Here is a 22,146-nt window from a genome sequence, read left to right on the forward strand (position 1 = left end):
AAATGACAGAAAATCCAATTTATCTGTGATTTAAAATGACAGATACAACTATCACTGTCATGGATCCTCTCGTCGGACAGACTATATAAGGACCAGACGCACGTATGCCCAACAATGTAAGAATATCATTAACAGGTGATTAAAACTTAATCATTACACGATATGAGTTCATAAATGCTACCTAATAATTTTAAAATTAAAATTAAATGTTAAAAAATGTATTTTGGTCTTGTATGGTAAAACTGGATAGAGTCTGTACAATCATAGCTCAACGTTACGTCATATTATATCGTCGTATTTTCTCTTAGAGGTGAAAACGAAATGAAATTGAGTGTAAAGGTCATTACGACCTTGCGTAAATCACTGCACATTGTTTCAAGTAGCTGTCATCTCACGTTTGTGGTTATGATCCTGTTGACGGATATCAGTGTCAAAATTAAAAATCGACTACACTGTCAAACCAAATTTTAATCCGGTTGTTGAAATTGAAATAACAACTTGAAACAACCAAAAATTCCTACTTGAAATTAATAATAAATAAATAAATCTCAACGCGCTCAATTACTAATATCGGAACATACTTGTTTTTTAAATTTTCTAAACAATATGAAATAATCTCGGACACACTCTAAAACGGATATAAAATAAATAATGATAACGTATCGTTGAACTATCGTGGTACAGACTATATAAAAGGTTTTGACCTACTGTAAATTCATAAATGAATATTTAACAATATACTTATATCTCTTTAAATCGATTCCTTACAAAAATTCACTCTATAACTTTCTATAAAGCCACTATCATACATTCTTGAGTTAGACAGACTACAGTAGAATAACCTTCTGTGTAACAGTCAACTTCCTCGTTACGAACTCTGTGTATCTCATTATGTATCTATAAAACTTAAATTGCATTTATTGAATATCAAATATCAAATTTTAAAAGCGCCGCATTCTTAGCGCCCAACGTGGGACTCAAACTTCTCACGATTTCAGCTGGCTCCACGTTGGGCGCCAAGAATGTGACGCTTTAAAGATTTTATACTCAATAAATACAACTTTATTTTATAGAGAATGAGTCACACACAGTTCATAATAATAAAATTGACTGTTACACCTGTAAAATTAAAATAATGTTTCAATGAAAGTGCTCTTATGTAAAAAAAAGAATTCGTACAAGAATCAAAAAGATCTAATAAGTTAATATTATTCAGTTTTAATACAGGTTTTCTCCCCTTTTAAGAGAAAAAAAACATCTGATAACAGAAAAGGCAATTTGTGAGTATTTCAACAATACCACAAAAGTAACTTTGAAAAATTGATAAAAAGCAACTACATAGAAAAGTGCACATAAATTACCGACTTATATTCTCATTTTAAAGAAAAAATGGTATGCTTTACGTATAACAACAATTCCAATAATCTCTTTAGTATTATAAAAATATTCCTACTGGGACCCAAAGACTAAACTCGTTACTACCTACAACACCTGTCCAGGCTAGCTGATTTTCTGTCGTTTTGTTAAATGTTCTGTGGGACTGACGCATCCTAATTTTCCACCATTATATACAGAATCGTTGTTTCCATAAATGCATAAACTGTTTTGCATTATATCTTGTTTCTATAAGAAAAAAATAATTCGTTGATAGAATCCATAAAAAATCTAGAAGCGAAGGCAGGTTATAATGCATAGTTGTAATTGGATCAAAGGGACTTGGGCAACTGTAAAATGGATTTAACAGTATCTATTTATATTAAAGAAAACTGTAGACTTTGAATATAAATAAAAAAAATGTAAAATGCAAGAATACAAATGTAGGTATTTTTGAAGCATTTTCCTAAGATTCACGCTCATTTCAGTCTAAATCAAGTTATAATGTTTTCCTTATTTATACGCTTTGCATAAAATCAATAATTATAAAATAAACAAGAAGTTATAAAAAATTAACACAGAGAAGCTTCAAAAATATTCAAAATTCTCAAGGAAAAAGACAAACAAAACGGAAAAAATATTCAATTACATCGCTTCCTTCTTTAATGATGACTATAAAATAGTATAATAATAAATAGCTTCTGTCTCTTGTTTATTTATTAAATGCACTAGCCTTACTACTTACAATTCCTTCCAAAATGACAGCAATTGGAACTACTCCAGTAGCCTCAGCAACCTGATGTTCGATCAAATAAAACATATACTCATCATAAAGTAGACGAATTAAATGAAACGATCCAAAGCTTGCGGCAGATCGAAGAGTTAAATCTCTTATCACCATTGAACTGGAAAAAAATATTTCTTACCGATTTCCTTTACAATCACATAAATATTTACCTATAGAAACTCCATTTTAAAAGAAACTGTCTAGCTGCCTTGGAAAAACTGGGTCTGCCCTCGTACGGCTTCAGAGCGCTCTTAACTACGTTTTTTAGCCAAGACGCCCACTGTTCCAGTGAATTTTGCTGCTGCAAGGTCAGCTTAAAGTCGTTTTCAAATCGCGATACTATTTCGTTGTCACACTGGCAAACCTATAACAAAGAGACATAAAAAATACCGTATGGTAAAAAACAGGGGCAAATTGAGCTCTGCCTGTTTTGCATTAAGATGTTTCTAAGGAGCTTAACTTGTCAGTGGCTAGAACTGTTTATTATGCACTTTTTGAGTCGCACCTCAGATATGCCCTTCCATTCTGGGGTACGTGTTGTGCGACTCAATTTGACCGTATTTTCAAGCTCCAGAAGAGAATTGTTTGATATTCACTGGGACTAAACAACAGAACTCATTGCCAGGACTTTTTTGAAAAATTAAAAATATTAACTCTTCCTTCCTTATTTAAATTTGAATCAGTTTGCCTAATACGTAAGCATGTATCAGCTTCTCAAGAAAGGCCATTTCACAGTTATCCACTCAGGAACGCGGAGCAAGATCTTTATCTACCTACCCCACGCTCAGAGTTAGTTAAAAGTTCAATATTATACAACTCGAAAAAAATGCACAATCACCTGCCATTTGAAATCAAATCCATAACATCATTTTCTTCATTTCGCAAAGCATTGAAATCTTATTTACTAGACACGGCTTTCTACGCCGTAAATGACTTATATTTTGATAATCGAATTTGATGTTGTAAAGACTGGTCTAATGTTTGCTGTTACTATATTTACCAATGATATCGAAATAAAGTTATTTAGAGGTCATTGATATTTACTATAAACTTACTAAATATTTTTGAATCTTATTTTTATTTTTTTATTCTTTGGCATTGTAAACATGTATATATGTTTATTTTAAACAATAAGACTGACAATGTAATTTGTATACTTGTTTTGTATTCTCTTTAGTTAGTTTGTTTGTTTGTTTACTTTACCTTTGTCTACAAATTGTAAACATTTTTGACAATAAATACATTTATTTATTTATTTAATTATTTTAGAAAAGTCTATCAATGATAATTTTAAATAGTTTTCCATTTTTCTTTTTCTTTTTGCTTTTGCCGACAAGGAGAGATATAAAAACTTTTGGTATTCCTTACCCAAGAAGCTTGCTCCCTAACACTGTGGAAATCTACCCTGTTTAAATCCGCCAACATTTGTCCGATTTGGTTTCCATTGTGTAGTACCGCCCGCGCTGCCTGCGCCAAATGATTCAGCGACGTATAACGGCGAAGACTAGAACTAAACGCCGACACAGCAGATAGCTTGATTTGAAGCATCATAGATGGAGCACCTGCCATCGCGCTGGTCAGCCAACTTTCCAAATCTGTACAAAGTTATTTATATTCAGTTTTTAATAATAAAGTAATAGGTAATAATAAAGTAAATAAATGGATACAAAATGCATAATATAATCTAAACATTATTATATGTATACACCATGCTTCTGCTGCAATTAATAATGAATAATGATCTATAGTATACGCCACGAATGTTTGGGAGTGATTCCTCGCTTGATGAAGTTAGAATCGACACGCGCGCTATCATTTTTACATTAAAAACGTAAATTTTTACCGCAGACGTAGGTTTTTAAAGGCCCGGTCTAATCATCCACCTGCGCTCCTCCTACTTATTCTAAAATGTTAGCGTGAATGACAAAGACGATACTATATCGTGTTTCTTTGATTTATTCGTTTTTGTGCGTCAGTCCATTGGTGTGCTTGCAGTGCGACCAATGGGGCATTCCAGTTTATATTTATAACCAAATATATGTTTTGACAAGACTTTGACAGCTAAAACAACAAATTACAACAGATTATATATTGACTATTATATGACTTGAAACACCACGGCACTGGAATTAAGTTTTATGTGACCTTGAACAGATTAGTTCACATGGTAGCGACCGATGAATCACTCCCAAACATTCGTGGCGTTTACTTTAGATGAATTATACCTAATTCAAAAATACAGAAACGTTGTCATACACCTTTTCAATACCATTTCACATAGAAAATATTTTTTCTTTGTATCTGAAACATGGCAGCTCACTAATAGAATGGAACAACGGCTATTAATACTCGAGATGAACTTCTGGCGAAGATCTGCGGGGATATTAAGAATGGAAAGAATACCGAACAAAAAGATAAGGGAAAGTATGCATTTCCAGCAAACGATAATAGATGAAATAGAGAGAAAACAGCTGGTATGGTATGGGCATGTAGAAAGAATGAGCGAGGATGAATGGATATCATGAGAAAGTAGAAAAAAGGAAAGACCAAAAGCAACATGGATTGGAGGAGTACATAAAGCTATGCCGGAGAGGAATCTTCATCCAGGGGATTAAGAAAATAGGAAAGGCTGGCAACCGGAAAGGGTAGGACGCTACGAACCCGGATTTATATATATAATTTTTTATTTTAAAAATTATTTTCTTTGCATAATGGTATTACAAAAAACTGTAAACTTACTTTTAGCAAAATTTCTTATGGATTGAGTCAACGTGGCAGGAATCGGTTTCAAAACGTCGGGAACTAAAACTTGAATTAAATTCTGATAGAAAACCAGATCTACTTGCTTTATGAATTGCTGCACTGGTTCCAAAGAACATAGGGAAAATAATTTTGACCTAGAAAATAAATATTATTAGAAAAAATAGCGTACTTTATAAAACTGATCATTTACTTTGATAAGTACTTCTCTTCCTCACATTCGTCCGTATTATTATTGTACTGCGACCGCCAAAATTCCCGCCATAACGACTCGACAGTGTTGAACTCTAAGCTAAGTATGGCATCAAGAAAGGCTTCCAAATGTTCCCTATAAATCGATCTAAGAAAAGAGAACTTAATTTAGCCAACAGATTTTTATGTAACCCATTAGGAAAAATTTTGTGTATTTCTTCAGTAGATTTCTACAACATTAAATGAGAAGACTGAGAAAAGAGAGAATATCAACAAAATGGGCAAGACTGCAAATACATATTTATTGACTGGCCTGACTTCTGGTATCAAAAGCTGTCAATAAAAAAGCCAAAGAAAATTAACAAAACAACGTTGCTATGGCGTAGCTACCCTCTCTAATCTATAAATATTAAAATAGTTTTAGACTCCTTCCATAGTTATTTTATATAATAGGTACACAAATGTTTTGTGAAAACATTTTGTATTGTGTTTAAGTATAAGGATTTAGATTCTCAATTAATTTGCGCAAATTGGTTTGTGTAAAATCTGTTTCGTTTTGGTTTTGCTTATTTCCATATTAGTTTTTTTTTCTCATAATTATACTTATGGCAGCAGAAATATTAATAATTCGTCATCATTTTCCAGTTCTTCACAACAAAATATATACAGAGTGGTCCGATTGTATCCGGCAAACTTCCGCAGCATATTCTGCACATAAAAATAACATTACGTGTATTGATAATTTACATTCCAAATATCTTGAACACGATTAGTCGCAGCGATTTTTACCAAGAGGCCTTTTTTACGTAAAAAACGATGGAAATGTATATTTTTCCACTCAGTAGTTTTATCCAGGTACTTACTTAAGGTTATTACTCTTCAAACTAGTTAGAAGATATATGTAGGTGGCCCCCCCTACAAGTAGGAGTCATATTGACGTTGAAATCAAATTTTTCATGTCTAAAAATACCCAGACACCAATTTTCATTCAAATATTTACATTAGTTTAGAAATTATTTGGAAAAAATCGAAATAAAAATGAAATCCCTACACCCTGTGTCTCCGAAACGAAGTATTTTAGGACATACATTTATACGAAGTTTTTACTTATTTTTATAGGTTGAATATGCTAGCAAAGTTTTCCGAATACAATTCGAACCACCCTGTATATGTGTTTATATTATATCTTAAGCGGCCCATACATTATCAAACAAATTGCGCAACACAGGCTGTTGCGCAACGAGTTGCCAATGTATGGTAACGTTTGATGCGTTGCGCAATTGTTTGATAAGTTTCAAAAATGTTTGAATTCTTTTGTGCAACAGCGCGTTGTGTAGTGTATGTGTGTGTTGCGCTTTGTTGTGCAATATTTTAGTTCTTTCATCCAAATTCTTTGTTTTCTTTTTCGTTTTTTGGTATCATTGACATCATTAGGGTATATACGAAAATAATTGACGCAATGGCAATTGAGGACACGATTGTTTCTCAAACAATGCACAACTTTTAATAAAAAGTTTGATCAAAATTTTACTAAGTGCATGGGTGATGCATTTGTGCAAAGGAACGTTGCGCATCGCTTTGTTGCGCAACTTGTTTGATAATGTATGGACCGCTGAATCAGTTGTACAACGCAACGTAGCGCATCGCTTTGTTGTGCAATTTGTTTGATAATGTATGGGCCGCTTTAGATAAATCATTCAGAAAATAGCACTAACTAAATGTATAGACGAACACACATCAATTTGAAGATTTGCACAAATTTTATTTATCATGAGGCACCTTTATACATATTTTTTTAATTTTGACTGTTGAGTATTTCAATTCAAGTCTTTAAACAAACAATCTTTAATACAGAAGACTGAAAATTGTTGCGCCTTGGTTTCTAAACTGTTAAACTTGAAAAAACTCTACGCAACTAATAGAACAGTTCTACTTTCATAACTAGTGTTAGAAAATAGCGCTTGTCATAACGTTGGTCGATTTTGAATACTGTTTTGTTTATAGAAATTACGTTAAACTTACTTCAGAGTATCCACATCTTCATATCCGCAATCTCCAGGTAACTGTTCGGTGAAATGCATGTCAGGAAAAACGGGTATGGCGTTGCTACCGTCACCTAGGTACGCTGCGTGCTGTAAAAGAGCCCCGTTCGATGTTTGGTGCTCCGATGACTCCGAATTACGTTTGAATGGTCGTACCGTGCCTTGCGCCTTCCCGGAGGAGTTCGAAGTCAGCACCACCCGACTGGAAGAGTCTTCGACGTTCACAAGAGACGATCCTGGTTTCACTCTGATACCATAATAGTGATACTTTGAGTTCCCTCTAGATAAGAAATTGTAAGTCGTTAATATAGAAATATTCAGTAGCTACCTATGGAAACCAATCAGTGGAGGCAGGTTCTAAAAGTCACAAAGACATGTGTCCAATCAACCACCAAGAATGTAGGAGAGAAATAACTATATATACTAATGTATTTATTTTACAAATACAAATCAAAAAAAAAAAAAAAAAAAAAAAAAAAAAACAGATGACGTCCCACTTAATATTTATTTTACTAAAAAAAGTTTCTAATATTATATAATTTTACGTTAACTATGGATGGTTTAAATATAAATCCGTCATACGTTGTCTCTTGTTGTTTTTAACCAGTTTTATTGGTTTATTTCAAAATGACAGATCATATTTCAAATTTTATTGGTTTGACGGAACGATGAACGACAAGCGGACGCCGATGCGTATGAACTCGCCTTCAGATTTTTGAGGCTTGTCAAAGTTTTGCCAAATTCTAGGTTATAATTTTTGTGTCAACATGTCAAATATCTGCGTTTTGGAAGATTTTTCATTTTGATTCGTGTTATTACGTGTGTTTGTGTCTTTTTAAGTCAAGTGGAGGAAAAGTCGTGTGAAAATTAACTGCAGACCCAGTACAGTTTATAGTTAGTACTCGCTGCCCAGGCAGAAAGTCTACACCAATAAAGTTACCATCAATAAAGTTTGTATCAGATAAATGCATCTCGTATATGCTACACAAGGATCATTAAACATATACTTCTGGAATAGCTGTAAAATATCGACATGGCACGATAGGTAAATAATGGATTTTAGCACTGCAGAAAAATAACGTCAGAAGGTACTGGTTTAAAAATTAAGATTTAAAGTTAATTAATCAACCTTTAAGGTATAAAATTTGGTAGAGTTATTATTAAAATAGTTTGTTATAGTTGTTGTTGTTTTATTTATTCCTGGAATATTACAAATTTAATATTTGTACATAAGATATATTGATAAATATAATAATAAATGCAGGAAGTTTCTTAAAGCTTGAAAGTAAGAAATATATTTTTTTTGTTTGTAGTGTTTTGTTCTGGTTAACACATACCGCTTTTTTTTTTAAATAAAATAACTCAATTAATTTTTTCCGGTTTTATACAGTTTTTTTCACAATATTGTGAAGTGAATTCACTTATCAGTCAAATTTTAAATATACTAATTTCCTGATATGCGTTCCAGTTGTACCGACTTATTTCTTTGTAAAATAAAATAAACTACTTTGAAATTAAAATGACAGACACATCTATCACTGTCAAGGATCTTGTCGTTGGACAGACAACAGACGACATCCATAAAATGACAGAAAATTCAATTTGCTTGCGAATAAAAATGACAAACACAACACACAACTGTCACTGTTAGGAATCCTCCCGTTGGACAGACTATAATGTTCTTCTTTAATTTACCTGGTTCCTAATCGGCGCGTTCTCAATCCTAGAAATACCGATCTTATCAACTTGCCGAAAGAAGCAGCATTTACAGGTTCCAGCTTATTTTCGGAGCAGTGTCTTAAATAATGCGCGTATAAAGTTGACCTCGGCAAAGAAACCCCTTCTGCAGTCTCGTAGTTCTCCAACAGCCATTGCACCTGAAATAATGGTTATTAAAAATGTACAAATTAGAAACTTATAGGTCTTGGGGATAGGATGAAAAAATGTTCGATTTTTAATATGGATCAAATTTAAGAAATTTCTTAAAATTGTTAATCAAAATCCTTCAAGAACTAATAAAAAAAGTGCTCATATTAATAAATGTATTTTGATCAATAATTAACTGTTGTCAGCATAAACAAAAAACACCAATATTTCTACAAAAATATTTGTAAGAGTAAAATTTCTGTAAACGAGATCAATATTTTAAAAAATCAACATTTTTCAAAACTTGGGGTGCATTCTTAGATGCTACTAAAAAAGGAAAAAAACTAAGGTAGCACTTTGTTGAAATAAACAAAAACCATTACAAGAAACCAAGTTAACTAAACAATTCGAAACACCCTCCACCACAAATGAAGATATATTAATTTAAACAAACATATGCGGTTAATAACAGTAATGAATTTTAAAGGTGTGTATCCATTGTGCGAGTTATCTCATACCATACGATAAGAAAAAAAACGGCGTCAAAGGCTGGCTGGGTAGTGACAATCGATGAAAATTTTGCCGAGGTCAGAAGCCCTGGGCGTCATTTACTTGGCCCGTACTTTTCTTCTTTCTAATGGCGCTTACTGCCAGTTGGCCTTAAGGATGTAATTTACTTTATTGAGTAAAAATGATTTTTTAATTGGTGTAGTTTAAAATTCGGGAAAAAATATATTTTGGAAATTTATTTGTGTCTGGAAACGTTCCATCCTCTTTAATCGTTTTATAGTTAAGTAATGTTAATTTTGTCAAGTTTTTATATCAAATTTTAGTAAAATAACATTTATAGAAATTGACACAAAATTATCATGGTGTTATTCCCCAGCCGTCTTTGACACGTCGTTTTTATCGACCATGCCGTATGATCAAAATAAAAATGGCCCCGACTTGACTTGGCAATAATTGATAGGTCATATTCCCCATATAAAATGACAGCGATCTTTATTTCCAAGACAATTCACCAGCACCGTTTTTCGATCGTTTGGTATACAAAAGTTTAAAATATCGGAAGAATATTTAATTTTGTATGGATAAGTACAATAGATACCTAAAGTTCATATGAAATCAATGACTAAAGAATACAAGGACAAATAAGACCCGAGACAGAATTGTTACCATGGGTCCAAACAGTGCCGTGGCCACATATTTTTTCTTAAGATAGCTGGTATATTTTAATAAATGTTTTGACTACGCCTATATCAAGTACATATAATGCCCCATGACGTATGTGTGTGCAGGTATCATGCTAACATTTGCGACTTTAATTGAGGTATTAGGCCAAAACTTAAAATTTCCCGAAACAAGTCCCGTGAGTAATCAACAAATTATTTATATCCCAAATATATCTGTATCTTGTAATACACCTATAGCAAATTAATTTAATTCAGCATAAGTTCCTAATTCCACTTAATGTATTTTTATTTTGTATAGGTACGTTTTTATAAAAAAACTTTTAAAACAAAATTTGAAAAATCCAAATTGTTTTATGTCCGTGGTAATATAGTTTTTATTAATAAAAAAAAAAAAAAATTTCAATATTTTTGTTCATGTATTCTGGCAGAAATAATTTCAAATCATTGTCTGTGAAAATAATAACCTAAAGCTTTACCTAGCCCATATGAGGGACACAATACAATTTCTTAAAATTTGTTGTTATTCTAAATATCCCGTGAGTAATCATGGAATTGCCCAAATATAGAAACAGTTATTATTTACATTAACAAAGCTCGCTTCATAACAACATTTAAAGGACATAAACTACCGCTTTTCCGTTCAAAATATATTCTCAATAAAGTTGCGAATGAGTTTTTACAGCTATTAAGCTATCTTGTACCATTACAGTTGAGGGTTGGAACCTTTGGTGTTACACAGCAAAATAAAAACACTAAATCTTAAAAAAAAAAAAAAAAACTTTTTACTTTTACACTGGACAGCGCGTTTTCGCTAACCATAATTAGCATCATCAGCAGATGATTATAAACTAAGTAATCTCAAGTTGGGCATTTTGCATATACTTTCCCGCTCAGTGGGCGCCGAGTGGGCGTGGCAGAAACTAGCCAAGCAGTCAGAGCCCACTGAGGCGTAACAGTTAGATTTCCGCCACTAGAGTGGTAGGAACAAAGAACTTGAAGGGAATTGGACCGTTGACTCTGTTCATACTATCTTTACATTTATTAGTTCTGATACTTTCATATGCATCTAATTACCTGTAATTTGAGACTTGTTTAATTAATTTTAAATTATTAACATCTATACAATGTTCTTTATCAACAATATGTTCGGCAACGCAAGATTTATCCGGTCTACCATATCTTATCTGAGCTAAATGTTACAATCAGTACAAGAAATTTCATAAATACCGACCTTTCCAGTGGAGTGTTTTATCCTTTGGATACCTAATAATTGTTGTAATTTATTATTAGCACTATAAGCAAGTTTATAATTGACATTCTTAAAAATTCCTTTTAGACCACGGGATAACTCTCTATCAAACGGTATCGAAAAATATTTAGACGTATCTTTCTCCACTTGAAAAGTCGAATTTTCAGAAATCAATAACCTATACCTACGTTTTCTAATTAATTTATCAAATAGTGAAGTAGAATATCCATTACACTCAGCTACATTCCAAAATTCGACTTTTCAAGTGGAAGATAATAAATAATACTTTCGATACGTTTTGATGAGAGTTATCCGTGGTCACAAAAGGGAATTTTTAAGAATGTCCATTATAAACTTGTATGCTGTGTATAAATACAAGCAATTAGGTAATCAAAAAAGATGAAAAACACCCACTGAAAAGGAGAGGCCCCTGCTTCCAGAGTGTAATCAGAAATATGTTGGGCAAACTAGAAGATCAATATTAACTAGATTTAAAGAACATTTAGCTCAGATAAGATATGGTAGACCGGATAATCTTGCGTTGCCGAACATATTGTTGACGAAGAACATTGTATAGATGTTAATAATTTAAAATTAATAAACAAGTCTCAAATCACAGGCAATTAGATGCATAGAAAGCATCAGAATTAATAAATGTAATATAAAAGATAGTATGAACAGAGTCAACGGTCTAATTCCTTCAAGTTCTTTGTTCCTACTACTCTAGTGGCGGAAATCTAACTGTTACGCTCAGTTGGCTCTGACTCGGTTGGCTAGATTTTGCCACGCCCACTCGGTGCCCAATGAGCGAGTATATAAACGCTCAACTTGTAGATTGTACTTTAGTTTATAATCATCTGCTGATGATGCTAACATGGTTAGTGAAACGCGCGCCCAGTGTAAAAGTAAAAGTGTTTTGGTGTATTGTGGCGATTTAGTGTTTTTATTTTGCTATCTTGTACTACTTCGCACTATAAGAGGTTCTAAAAAGAACAATGTTCGACTGCAAGGTCTAGTAAACTTTTTAAGTATCACAACACCTTATTTAAACCAAAAACTCGTTATACAAAACTAAAGTGTCAAAACGTTGACACTTTAGACAATGACAATGTCAGGAAATAAATAATTCTTTTTATTGAATTTAAGACAAAACTAAAAAGTTAATTTCAGGAATCAAAAAAGTAGGAAACATACCGTGCTGGCAACTGTTACTATTGGGTCGGCATTCACATATGTGGAAGTAAATCGCATAGGGATCTTATTAAGCTGGAGTGAGAGAAATGCGACGGTGTGCTGATGCGGCGTTCCCGGTACGTCCCTCCCTATCAAGTAAAATAAAATCACGATCGCAAACCGCTTATTTTTAAACGACTTTTTTTTCGAAAAGATAACTAGATAAAATCATTAGATATCTTTCTGAGCATCTAAAATGGAATTGTAAGGATATAGTTAGAGTGTCCATTTTTTTATAACGATAAAACGTCAGTAATCGCGATAATTTAACACGCCATAACTTAAGAACCACTTTAGACATTGAAAAAAATTTTATTTTGAAGATCGGATCTTTTACAATATGTTTAAATAAGAAAAATTCGATAAGGTTGATTTTTTCAATTGAAAAATTTTAAACAACCCATCCATTTACTTTTAGTATGTAGCAATTTTTAGCAATCGTGTAACTTTTTTATCTAATGTAATTAAATCGTGAAGCTGAATGCATAATGTACACCTTTTCCTGGAACTTTAAGTACTGACAGAGGTACTGATTGAGTAAATCGATCGACTGCGACAAAATCTGCTATATCCCCTTCCACGTATCTTAGCAATGTGCACAGTTTCTCGGTTTATTTCATACGTTTGGCAACGTGTTTACTGTTCTCCCTTTGTTCAGTACATTATAAACGCATTGTACTCTTCTTACATACGGAAATCTCGACCCAAGACTAACCTTTGCCAGCCCTTAGTATTATAAATAAATACTTCCACATAGAGTCTATCTACTAGATAATGGTGCGTGCAGAATTATCGTAATCTGTCAATCGCTAGAAAATGTAACAAACCGGTTTTATGTGTACGTGAATAAAATAGTGTTGCAGTCTTATCATATGGATACACACCTCTAAACAAACACTTACAGTAGCAGGAGATACTCTAGTAGCATGCCCCAATGGAGATCCTACTTCTTCACCGTTGGAACTTACGGCTACCACCTGACCCGTGGACTGTCCCGCGGTAGTAGCGACATATTCCTGTACACCCAAGTTAGTAATCAGAGCAAGGAAAGCGGTTAATTTTAACATGCCAATGTATACGTAGGTATCCAAGAATTTTGCACACTATGTACCATATGATAGGCAAAAAGGCGTCCAGTTGGCTGGGAAATGACGAACGGAAATCGACATTTCTCATATGAATTTACATATAAAATGACACAGATCTTCATTTCATAGCCATCGCTGACGCCGTTTTTTTTTCGATCATACGGTATATATTTAATGGCACATGCAAATTTAATATTAGATAAATACGATATTAAAAAAAAATTAAACAACTAAAAAATGTAAGAATAAAAATATTTGAAAAAAAAACAATTAACAGTAATATCTGTCTTTCGAGTCCAAACCTCAAAAATTTAAAACAAAAATTTAAGTAGTTTGAAAAAACAAAACCTGTCTAAAATATTCTACTATAAACTGTTCTTTCCCAAAGAGAATTTATAAGATATTTTTAACTCAGAATAAAATAAGATATTATATACTAGATGTTGAATCTCCACATGAGGTTTAATAGTTTTATACAATTTTTTTTTTGTATAATGAAAGATTTTATGATTATGTCAACTTTTATATAAGCATTACATACATAGTTTACACAAACAATTGAAGAACAAAATATGTAAAAAGTACCTTTATGTTTCTTTTTAACTGAGCGTTAAAATAAACAAAAAAATATTTAAAATAAGTCAATATCTCAAATAATTTGTAAGTTTATTAATATTTTCTAATTCCTCATTAAAAAATATTTAACCTTAAATCATAACAAATTCAATAAAATTTGAAAAAATATCACATATTAGACCATTTCCATATTTTGCTCTTCAAATAACTATACTTTAGACGAGCACAAAATACATTATATTTCAACAACATATCCTGACATACTTACCGCACTACCAGTTTGTGCACCTATTCTAGTAGAGGGTATCAGAGCTTCAGGATCAACCGTATGTTGCACGACGTACTGTCCAGTGGCGGCGGTATAGCCCACGGTCGTACCGGTCACAGCGGTGGTCGAGTTGGGAGCGGCATTGGTTGGCGTTGCTGTCGCGTAGTACTGCCCTTGAGGTTGTCCGGCGTTCGTTATGGGATATAAGGTGGTGGAGTCTCCCACAGTGTACACTGGATAGGCCCTAAGTATGAAAAAACATTCTATTAAATACTAAGATATAGTTATACAGGGTGATTCCAGGATGGTACGTTATACGTTATATATAGTTTTTAGAGAACCGGTGATAGATTTTTTTTGAAAATTTGTTTTTTTTACAAAAAAAAAAAAAAAATCTATTTAAAATATTTTTAGCTTTACAATTTTGCCGCATTATTTGAAAAATGGTAGCATATTACTTTAACTGGAACACCCGATATATTATTACATTTTTGGAAACTACTTTAGATTTTCATAATTTTTCTATTATACTAACCTATACCTATCTCGAATAGTTTTTGAGATAAAAAATAAAACTTGTGTAAAAAACATGATCTTGAATAAGCATTGGTAAAATCATGAATTGAACATTTTCAATTTCAACATTTTCAAATAACCGCTATGTTCTGTTTTTACTAACAAGTGACTTAACGCACATTTGTAACTGAAATGGGACACTCTGTATATGCCAATCTTATTGTATGCAGACATGTTTAGCACTTAAACAGTGTCATATCATGTCTCCATATTACTAATAAATAATATTTTCTTGTCTTTAGCTGTGTATTTTTTCTAATTTCGAAAAATCGAAAGTAGAGAAAAAATATAAAAATAAAAAGTAAAAAGAAAATTGTTTTGCTTGTCGTAAAGGGGGGAACCAAGCTCCACTCACACAACCGGTTTCTGGGCCTACCCTTCATCAGGTGGGCTGTCAGGGGCTGGTTCTCACCGACGGCAAGCAAAACTCCTTCTATTTCAACAGACGATGTCGTAAAGTGTCCGGTGAGATACATACAGCCGTTACTCGCTGACGGGTATTCGACACACATAAAGAAGATGGTCACGCAAGGCGTTTTCTTTCATGAGCTTTTCTGTGGCTGAAAAGCCCGATACGTGATGTTATCTGCCTACCGCACTCCGGACATTCAAAAATCTCATTGCTTTGTTGCCTCTTTACTTTTTGGTTGTCGCTGTTACTATCGCGTACACAAGCACTATTTGCCTTTCCCCTAACACATATTAACTAGTTCCAAGGTTAGTTGATATGGTGGTGAAGTCGTTCTTCCTGTCTCTTGGCGAATGAGGTAATAGTTTGGGTAACTGTGTCCACTTCCAAGTCCCTGTGGAGATCACTGTTTCGGAAATACCAGGGGGCGTTGACAATGCTCCTTAGTACTTTGTTTTGGAATCGCTGAATAATTTCTTGATTACTTTTACTAGCACAACCCCACAATTGTATGCCATATGTCCATACAAGTTTGAGAACCTGTTGGTAAAGTAGTAATCTTATTATGTATTGATAACGTTGAATTTGGCCCAAGAAGCCAGTACACTTTTTTAAATTTAATTTTTAGTTCTTCGTTTTTCTTTTTGATGTGGCTTTTCCAAGGCAGCTTTGCATCCAATTCGTTCCTAAATATTTCGCCGTATTAGCATATGGGACTTGGGTATTGTTTATGCTAATAGGAATATGTTGATCTTTTTTGTTTGTAAAATTAACATGCACGCACTTTGTCTCGTACAGTTTGATTCGCCACTGCCTAGTCTAGTTAAAAATTTGACAAATGATAAAAAAAATGTAGTAAAATATTACCAGTGGAGTAGGTGTTTCAACACTCCGTATATGACAAAAATAATATTCAAATAATTATTACATTTAAAAACGTCATTTGATATGCAACACAAACAAAATAACAAACGTTAGTGTAAAGAGTTTATGAAAAATGACATGACAAATATGCAGAAAAAATCGTGGGTATTTGGGAAGGCTTGAAAGGAAAAAATTATCATTTTTGCGACGTTTCGCGACAAATCTAAACATTTCTAATTTACATTTAGATACCTTGTTTGCTACTCTTTTGTTTCTTTTTCAAAGTTATTAATCATATAATATCACTGCAACTTGCCTGATATTGAAAATTAAATATACAAAAATAGTACGAAACATAATTCTGGCGTGAAATAAATTCTTTTATACTGTTCATTTAATATAGATTTTATAAAATCAATATTTATAAAAGTAAATAATGGCTGAAATTTATTACCGGAAACAAGAAATATCTGAATTACTTTCGATGGCGAATCGGCTTGAAGATTATAAAAAATATTTTTTCTTCAAATATAACCAGACTACAAAAGTTTAATATAATTTGAGTTGTAATAACCAAAGACTTACATTTTTAAACAAATAAACTGTAAAATTAAATAAATAACTTACTCAAGTTTCATGTTCACTAAAATATGTCTTGGAAATAAAATTTTGTTACTAAGAGATTTTCGAGTTTCTCAAGCAACGAAATCTAAGTAACGTCTTTGCATGCACAAGTCACAAAAATATATTCTACAATATAGCTAAAACAATTCGATATTACCAAAATAGTTCATTTTCCTCCCTACGAGCCATAACAAATATGAATTTGAATATTATTCCGTATCGACCTTCTTTAAATTTTATGAAAATGACAATTATTCAAATATTTTTACCCGTTGTCACCTGTCGTTTCCATAGCATACTATACAATAGTACCAAATACCGCCAATTAACCTACCTGGATATTAATACGGGGTGTTAATTAAGTATGTAGCAAAATTACAAGGGATAGTTTTAAGATGATTTTTTTTATAAATAAAGATCTGAATATGTACAGTTCTTAAGATACAGAGTGTTTATTTTTGAAGAAATCTGATTTCCGTAAATATCTTAAATATGTTTCAGGTAATTTGTTTTAAATTTGGCAGTAGTATTTTTAGCAGTGAAGGGATAACTTGGGATAACTAAGTTAAAGTTATTAAATCCAGTGGCGTACCCAAAATAATTAACATTAAAGTACATAGCCAAAATTATAATTAAAGAAGCGACAGCCTCTAAAAGAAAAATTAAAAAGATTTTTTTTTTTTTTTTTTAAGTAAAAAAATAAATATATTTATTGCTCATGCATCTGCAGATGTCAGTAATGTATGGCAATCACTTCTTTGATTTTTAAAGAACATAACATAAATAAACATAACATACGTAAAATTTAAAAATAATCATACAGAAAGTTTGGGCTTTTGGTTTTACCTTATTAAGTAATTGTTATCAGGTAGTAATTCCTTTGAATAAGAAGACTAAGGAACGCGGCTGTTTAAAGCGCTTGGTCGCGGTTCCTGAAATTTTCATATGAGCAACTTTCATCGTTCATCCGGTCATTTTTCCCATCATAGCCAGCGAGACGTCGTATTACCAACCAGGTTCTACGGTAACCGTTTTCCGAAGACCTATTTCGAAATAATGCGCCAAGTCGCTTAATCTTTGCTGCAGCAATGGACGACATTACGTCTTTCGCCAGACATCAAACCGGCCAGGCGCCGGTACAGTTCGAAGGTGAGTGGTGAGGCCGAGCCAGCCCACGATGCAGCAGCATCAACACTGACACGCCGCTTATCCATCCTCACCAAAGTAATAGAACGCGCCGTTCTATCCTTGTTTGACTGTAATCGGGGATACTTCATACTGTTCGAAACGTTATCGCAATATCTTTATTCATGTTACTTTTCATTGAGCCCCAAACACTTCAACAGATCATCCACTTCACTTTATATTACAGGTATGTCGCAGCACTAAAAGTAGGGTTGTTTCGGGAAAGTTTCACTAAATCAAAAGGAAACGTTTGAAATTCAGAGAAGATGCAACGCGAAGATCGATGAGCGACGGAAAATTTGCGTTACCTCCATTTCCTTTGGTCATCAACCCCGCCACGATACTCCATTGTTCAATAATAATTATAAAAAAAAAAAAAAAAACAAAAAATATTAAAATAGTACTATCATCCAGTCATAACGGAATATATACAGACTTCTTAAATAATTTCAGCTTCTTTATTTGAACTCGTATGGTCATTCTTCCAGATAATAAAGTGTTTATCTGTTTCCGTAGTGATACTGCTATCTTCATATTGGATACGCAGAGCTTTTTCAATAGCAAATTATCGTTGTCGAAGTTTCTCATACAATCAAGCGCAATCCGCAAAACACCAAAAATTTCAAACACAAAAACATGGAACAAAACGCAAACAATACCTGAAAACACTTTACATTTCAGAAAAGTTTTGAATATGTTTTTAGTTTTGCGATATAATATGAAGGATCTCTTTGTCAAAGATTAAGGACATCTTGAAGTCCAACCTTAAAGGAAAGTCCTCTAAAGAACAACAACAAAGGTTGAAGTTTCCCAGAACCATCATCAACAAGTTCAGTAATGATTACCCGGTTGGCCGCTACCATCGATTACCTTTCTGATTAAGTTTCATACGTTAGCTTCAGTTTAATCTTCAAGCATCAAACTTAATGTCATTATAAGTATTCTGGCTGGTCAGCTCACAGCGTCATCCTTTTCAGAATGATTGACCGACATTATCTATATAAGGTTTTTTATTTCTAAAATAAACTATTAAGTTCGAAAAATTTATTTTGGCTAGCACAACTTTATTAACCATTATGCTAAAAGTAACTAAAAGCTAACGTGTTTCGACTCATTGATCCGCTTCAGTGCCATTGTAATCGACGTGAACTTTTACCTTGATTCAAGAGTTCAGCTGATTCTGTTATCGTTTGAGCAGAGGTTGATCGAAAATCGACCGAAATCACAATTCATTGAGTTTCATCTAGATAACTGTTTTACCGATGAATACGTATACGCATCTAAATTTCCAACCGAAAACAGTATAACGCCAAGATGTGGATAATTCACCGCGGAAATGGACGCATCGACCAGTCACGATAAAATCAACAGCGATAACGCATTTGACCGCTCCAAATGTCACTAGACCGTTAGGCACAGAAAAACAGCCTTGAAGCTCTCAGTGCCGATTATCACAAACAAAGTTAATTAAGCGAAATAAGACCTGCCAAACCATAAACGCGAAGTGAAATAACCAATTTTAAAATTTCATAAGTCGATATCTTCCAAAAATGATTGTTCTCTGTCACTACAAATTGTTCATCTGTGGCTTCTATTTAAGGCTTTCAACATTGCATAATACATCTTTTACTTTATCACCGACAACCGGTCAGTAACCATATAACATTAAAGGTAAATACTGTAGTTTTCAATTTCCATTCATAATTTCTTGTTTCGGTGCCATGTCAAAATAAATCCAGAATATGAAGGCAGAATTTCGAGTTAAGGCCGACGATATTGCCATTTTCATAACAGCGTTGTTAAACGGTACCGAGTTATTGCCGATCTCCATAATTTTAATGAAATGCAACTGGCGAATCGAAGATACCCTTTGAATGGTTATTTTTTCGTAATTCCAAAAGAAGATGAAGCTTCGCTAACTTTAAACGCCGCTTCGCTTCAATCGTCATTAAAATCATTTCGATAAAGAACATTAATTTTCATCAGTAATATCGACCAAGTCTTCGTACCGATATCCAGAATTGTCATCTACCAGCAAGCGTTGTTTATGCAGACAACAAATAAAAATAAAAACAGTAGTAATTCCGGAGAAAGCTGTTAACCACTAACATACACGGGAAGTTTGCATCAACGCATCAATAATCTGGTTTACGATTAGATGGTCAGAAGCGAAAATAATTTTTTCGGAGGTTCTCCCCTGATTTATGTCTCTACCGGTATATATTCGCGAAAAGCGCAGCGCGTCGGTTCGAATACGCCGATCTTTCATTTTATTTGTTGAAATACGTTCGTCATTGACAATAGTCGAATAAAGTTCCCCTGGCGGCAGCTATTATCAAAGAGATGGATTTTCGCCAGCAAAGAAATTATCGTGTGAATTTGCATCTGGCATTCAAATTAATTGGCGAAGTACAAACAGCAAGAAAATGTTTGCTTCGCTCGACTCTTCTAATAGTTCTACCCGGAATTGAGGCTGCGTCGTACTTCTCTTTCGTCAGACAAAGTCACCATATTTATCAGTATTTTCCTTCCTTCCATAAAATTTGCTCTCCTCGTTTTTCCGTTTGCTGAATACAAAATGGAAAAATCATTTTCGTCATAGAGAAACAAAGGCCTGAGGTTAGTTGACAAAATAGTTGTGCCGGACGTTTGGTCAAGATTACCCATTAAATATACCTTTCTGAAAACGCGAGAGCCGTCACATTACTAAAGTCGGCTTCAAATACGACCGATTATTCGTCATCGCAAGCGCTTTAAAACAGTTATCTGAAATTGTTAATTGAATCAAATATCCGTGAAATTAATAGTGGTCCGCTGACCGCATTGATCTTCAGTAATGCTTTATCGTCAGCGCTCAACTGGCGATTGCGTACGTACGTAGTCATATTTAGAAATTGGTTACTATGAGCTTTACTGAATGGTCAACCTTCAAGCCCTGACGTATATACGTCATCCGTTACCGAGGATTTATACCTTTGCGTTCACCGATATGCCTAATCGAAAAGATGTTCAGGATTGGCTATCAAACGCCGTTCGTGATCAAAAATACCGCAACCTTGTTACGGCTGGTGCCAACGAAGCGACTTGAGCGACGACGTTTGAAAAAGGGCGGTCGAAATGCCGTAAATTAAAATTCTTCTAAAATATCAATATTTTCTTCATGTCGTTACGTGAATTTAATATTGCTCGCGTTGTCACGGCATGGGCGTAAAAGTTTCTTTACTTCAAAAAAATTTTAGTGTCTTCTGGTAAAATTATGTTCTTTGCTGTTGAGCATCAGCATCTGTTTCCGTCGTCCTCGGTGGAAATCGCTTTATGTACATAACGCGCCGCTGGCGCGCATTAACAAACATAAAGGTCTCCTCATCGATTTCGCGCTTCAACTGGATACACGCGAATAAAGTTCGTTTCTTCGACCATTACCCGCGTTCATAGCTGCCATGATATTGTGATATTAAATAGTAAAGCAGCACCAGCACCAAACCATCAATGTTATCATCACTCACGGGTCAATATAGCGCAATACTTTTCGCGTCATCGTCAGGCAACCAATATTTCCGCATTTTAGATCGCTTCAGATTATGGAAGCCCATTTCAGTCGACGTAATACATTAGTTAAAGCGTTCATACGGTAGATATCATATGAAGGTGAAGTCACCGGCCACCGAACAATTTTCCGTAAGAAAACTGGCGCTGTAGCTGCCGCTGTTGTTGGTTACAGCAGCGTCGCTGGCTGCTGTTATTATGCTGTTAAGTTGATGGCTGTTACATATTACAAAGGCCATACAGCCATACATACAGTTAAACAAAGCGCTAGTCTTCGCCTGGTTTCGCATGTTTTCCACTTTCAATTGTCAATA

The 22,146-nt window shown here is 33.7% G+C and overlaps 1 protein-coding gene across 1 annotated transcript in view; it reads right to left on the reverse strand.

The window, feature by feature from the left end:
• Positions 1 to 1,386: 1,386 nt before the first annotated feature.
• The window catches only part of LOC115891042 (DNA-binding protein RFX2-like), a 49,999-nt gene continuing 29,239 nt past the window's right edge, over positions 1,387 to 22,146 (reverse strand). Inside the window, exons 5-16 of the mRNA XM_030911439.1 lie at positions 18,204 to 18,357; positions 17,259 to 17,343; positions 14,629 to 14,872; positions 13,599 to 13,712; positions 8,851 to 9,032; positions 7,136 to 7,435; positions 5,115 to 5,261; positions 4,901 to 5,058; positions 3,530 to 3,756; positions 2,332 to 2,525; positions 2,120 to 2,279; positions 1,387 to 1,623 (exon numbers count right to left, since the gene is read on the reverse strand). Of these exons, the coding sequence (XP_030767299.1) occupies positions 1,501 to 1,623; positions 2,120 to 2,279; positions 2,332 to 2,525; positions 3,530 to 3,756; positions 4,901 to 5,058; positions 5,115 to 5,261; positions 7,136 to 7,435; positions 8,851 to 9,032; positions 13,599 to 13,712; positions 14,629 to 14,872; positions 17,259 to 17,343; positions 18,204 to 18,357 (2,088 nt within the window). The 3' untranslated portion in view covers positions 1,387 to 1,500. The remainder of the gene's footprint in view (positions 1,624 to 2,119; positions 2,280 to 2,331; positions 2,526 to 3,529; positions 3,757 to 4,900; positions 5,059 to 5,114; positions 5,262 to 7,135; positions 7,436 to 8,850; positions 9,033 to 13,598; positions 13,713 to 14,628; positions 14,873 to 17,258; positions 17,344 to 18,203; positions 18,358 to 22,146) is intronic.

This window comes from Sitophilus oryzae, unplaced genomic scaffold, assembly GCF_002938485.1.
Source record: "Sitophilus oryzae breed Bouriz unplaced genomic scaffold, Soryzae_2.0 scaffold_944_pilon_pilon, whole genome shotgun sequence".
Classification (NCBI taxonomy): Eukaryota; Metazoa; Arthropoda; class Insecta; order Coleoptera; family Curculionidae; genus Sitophilus; species Sitophilus oryzae.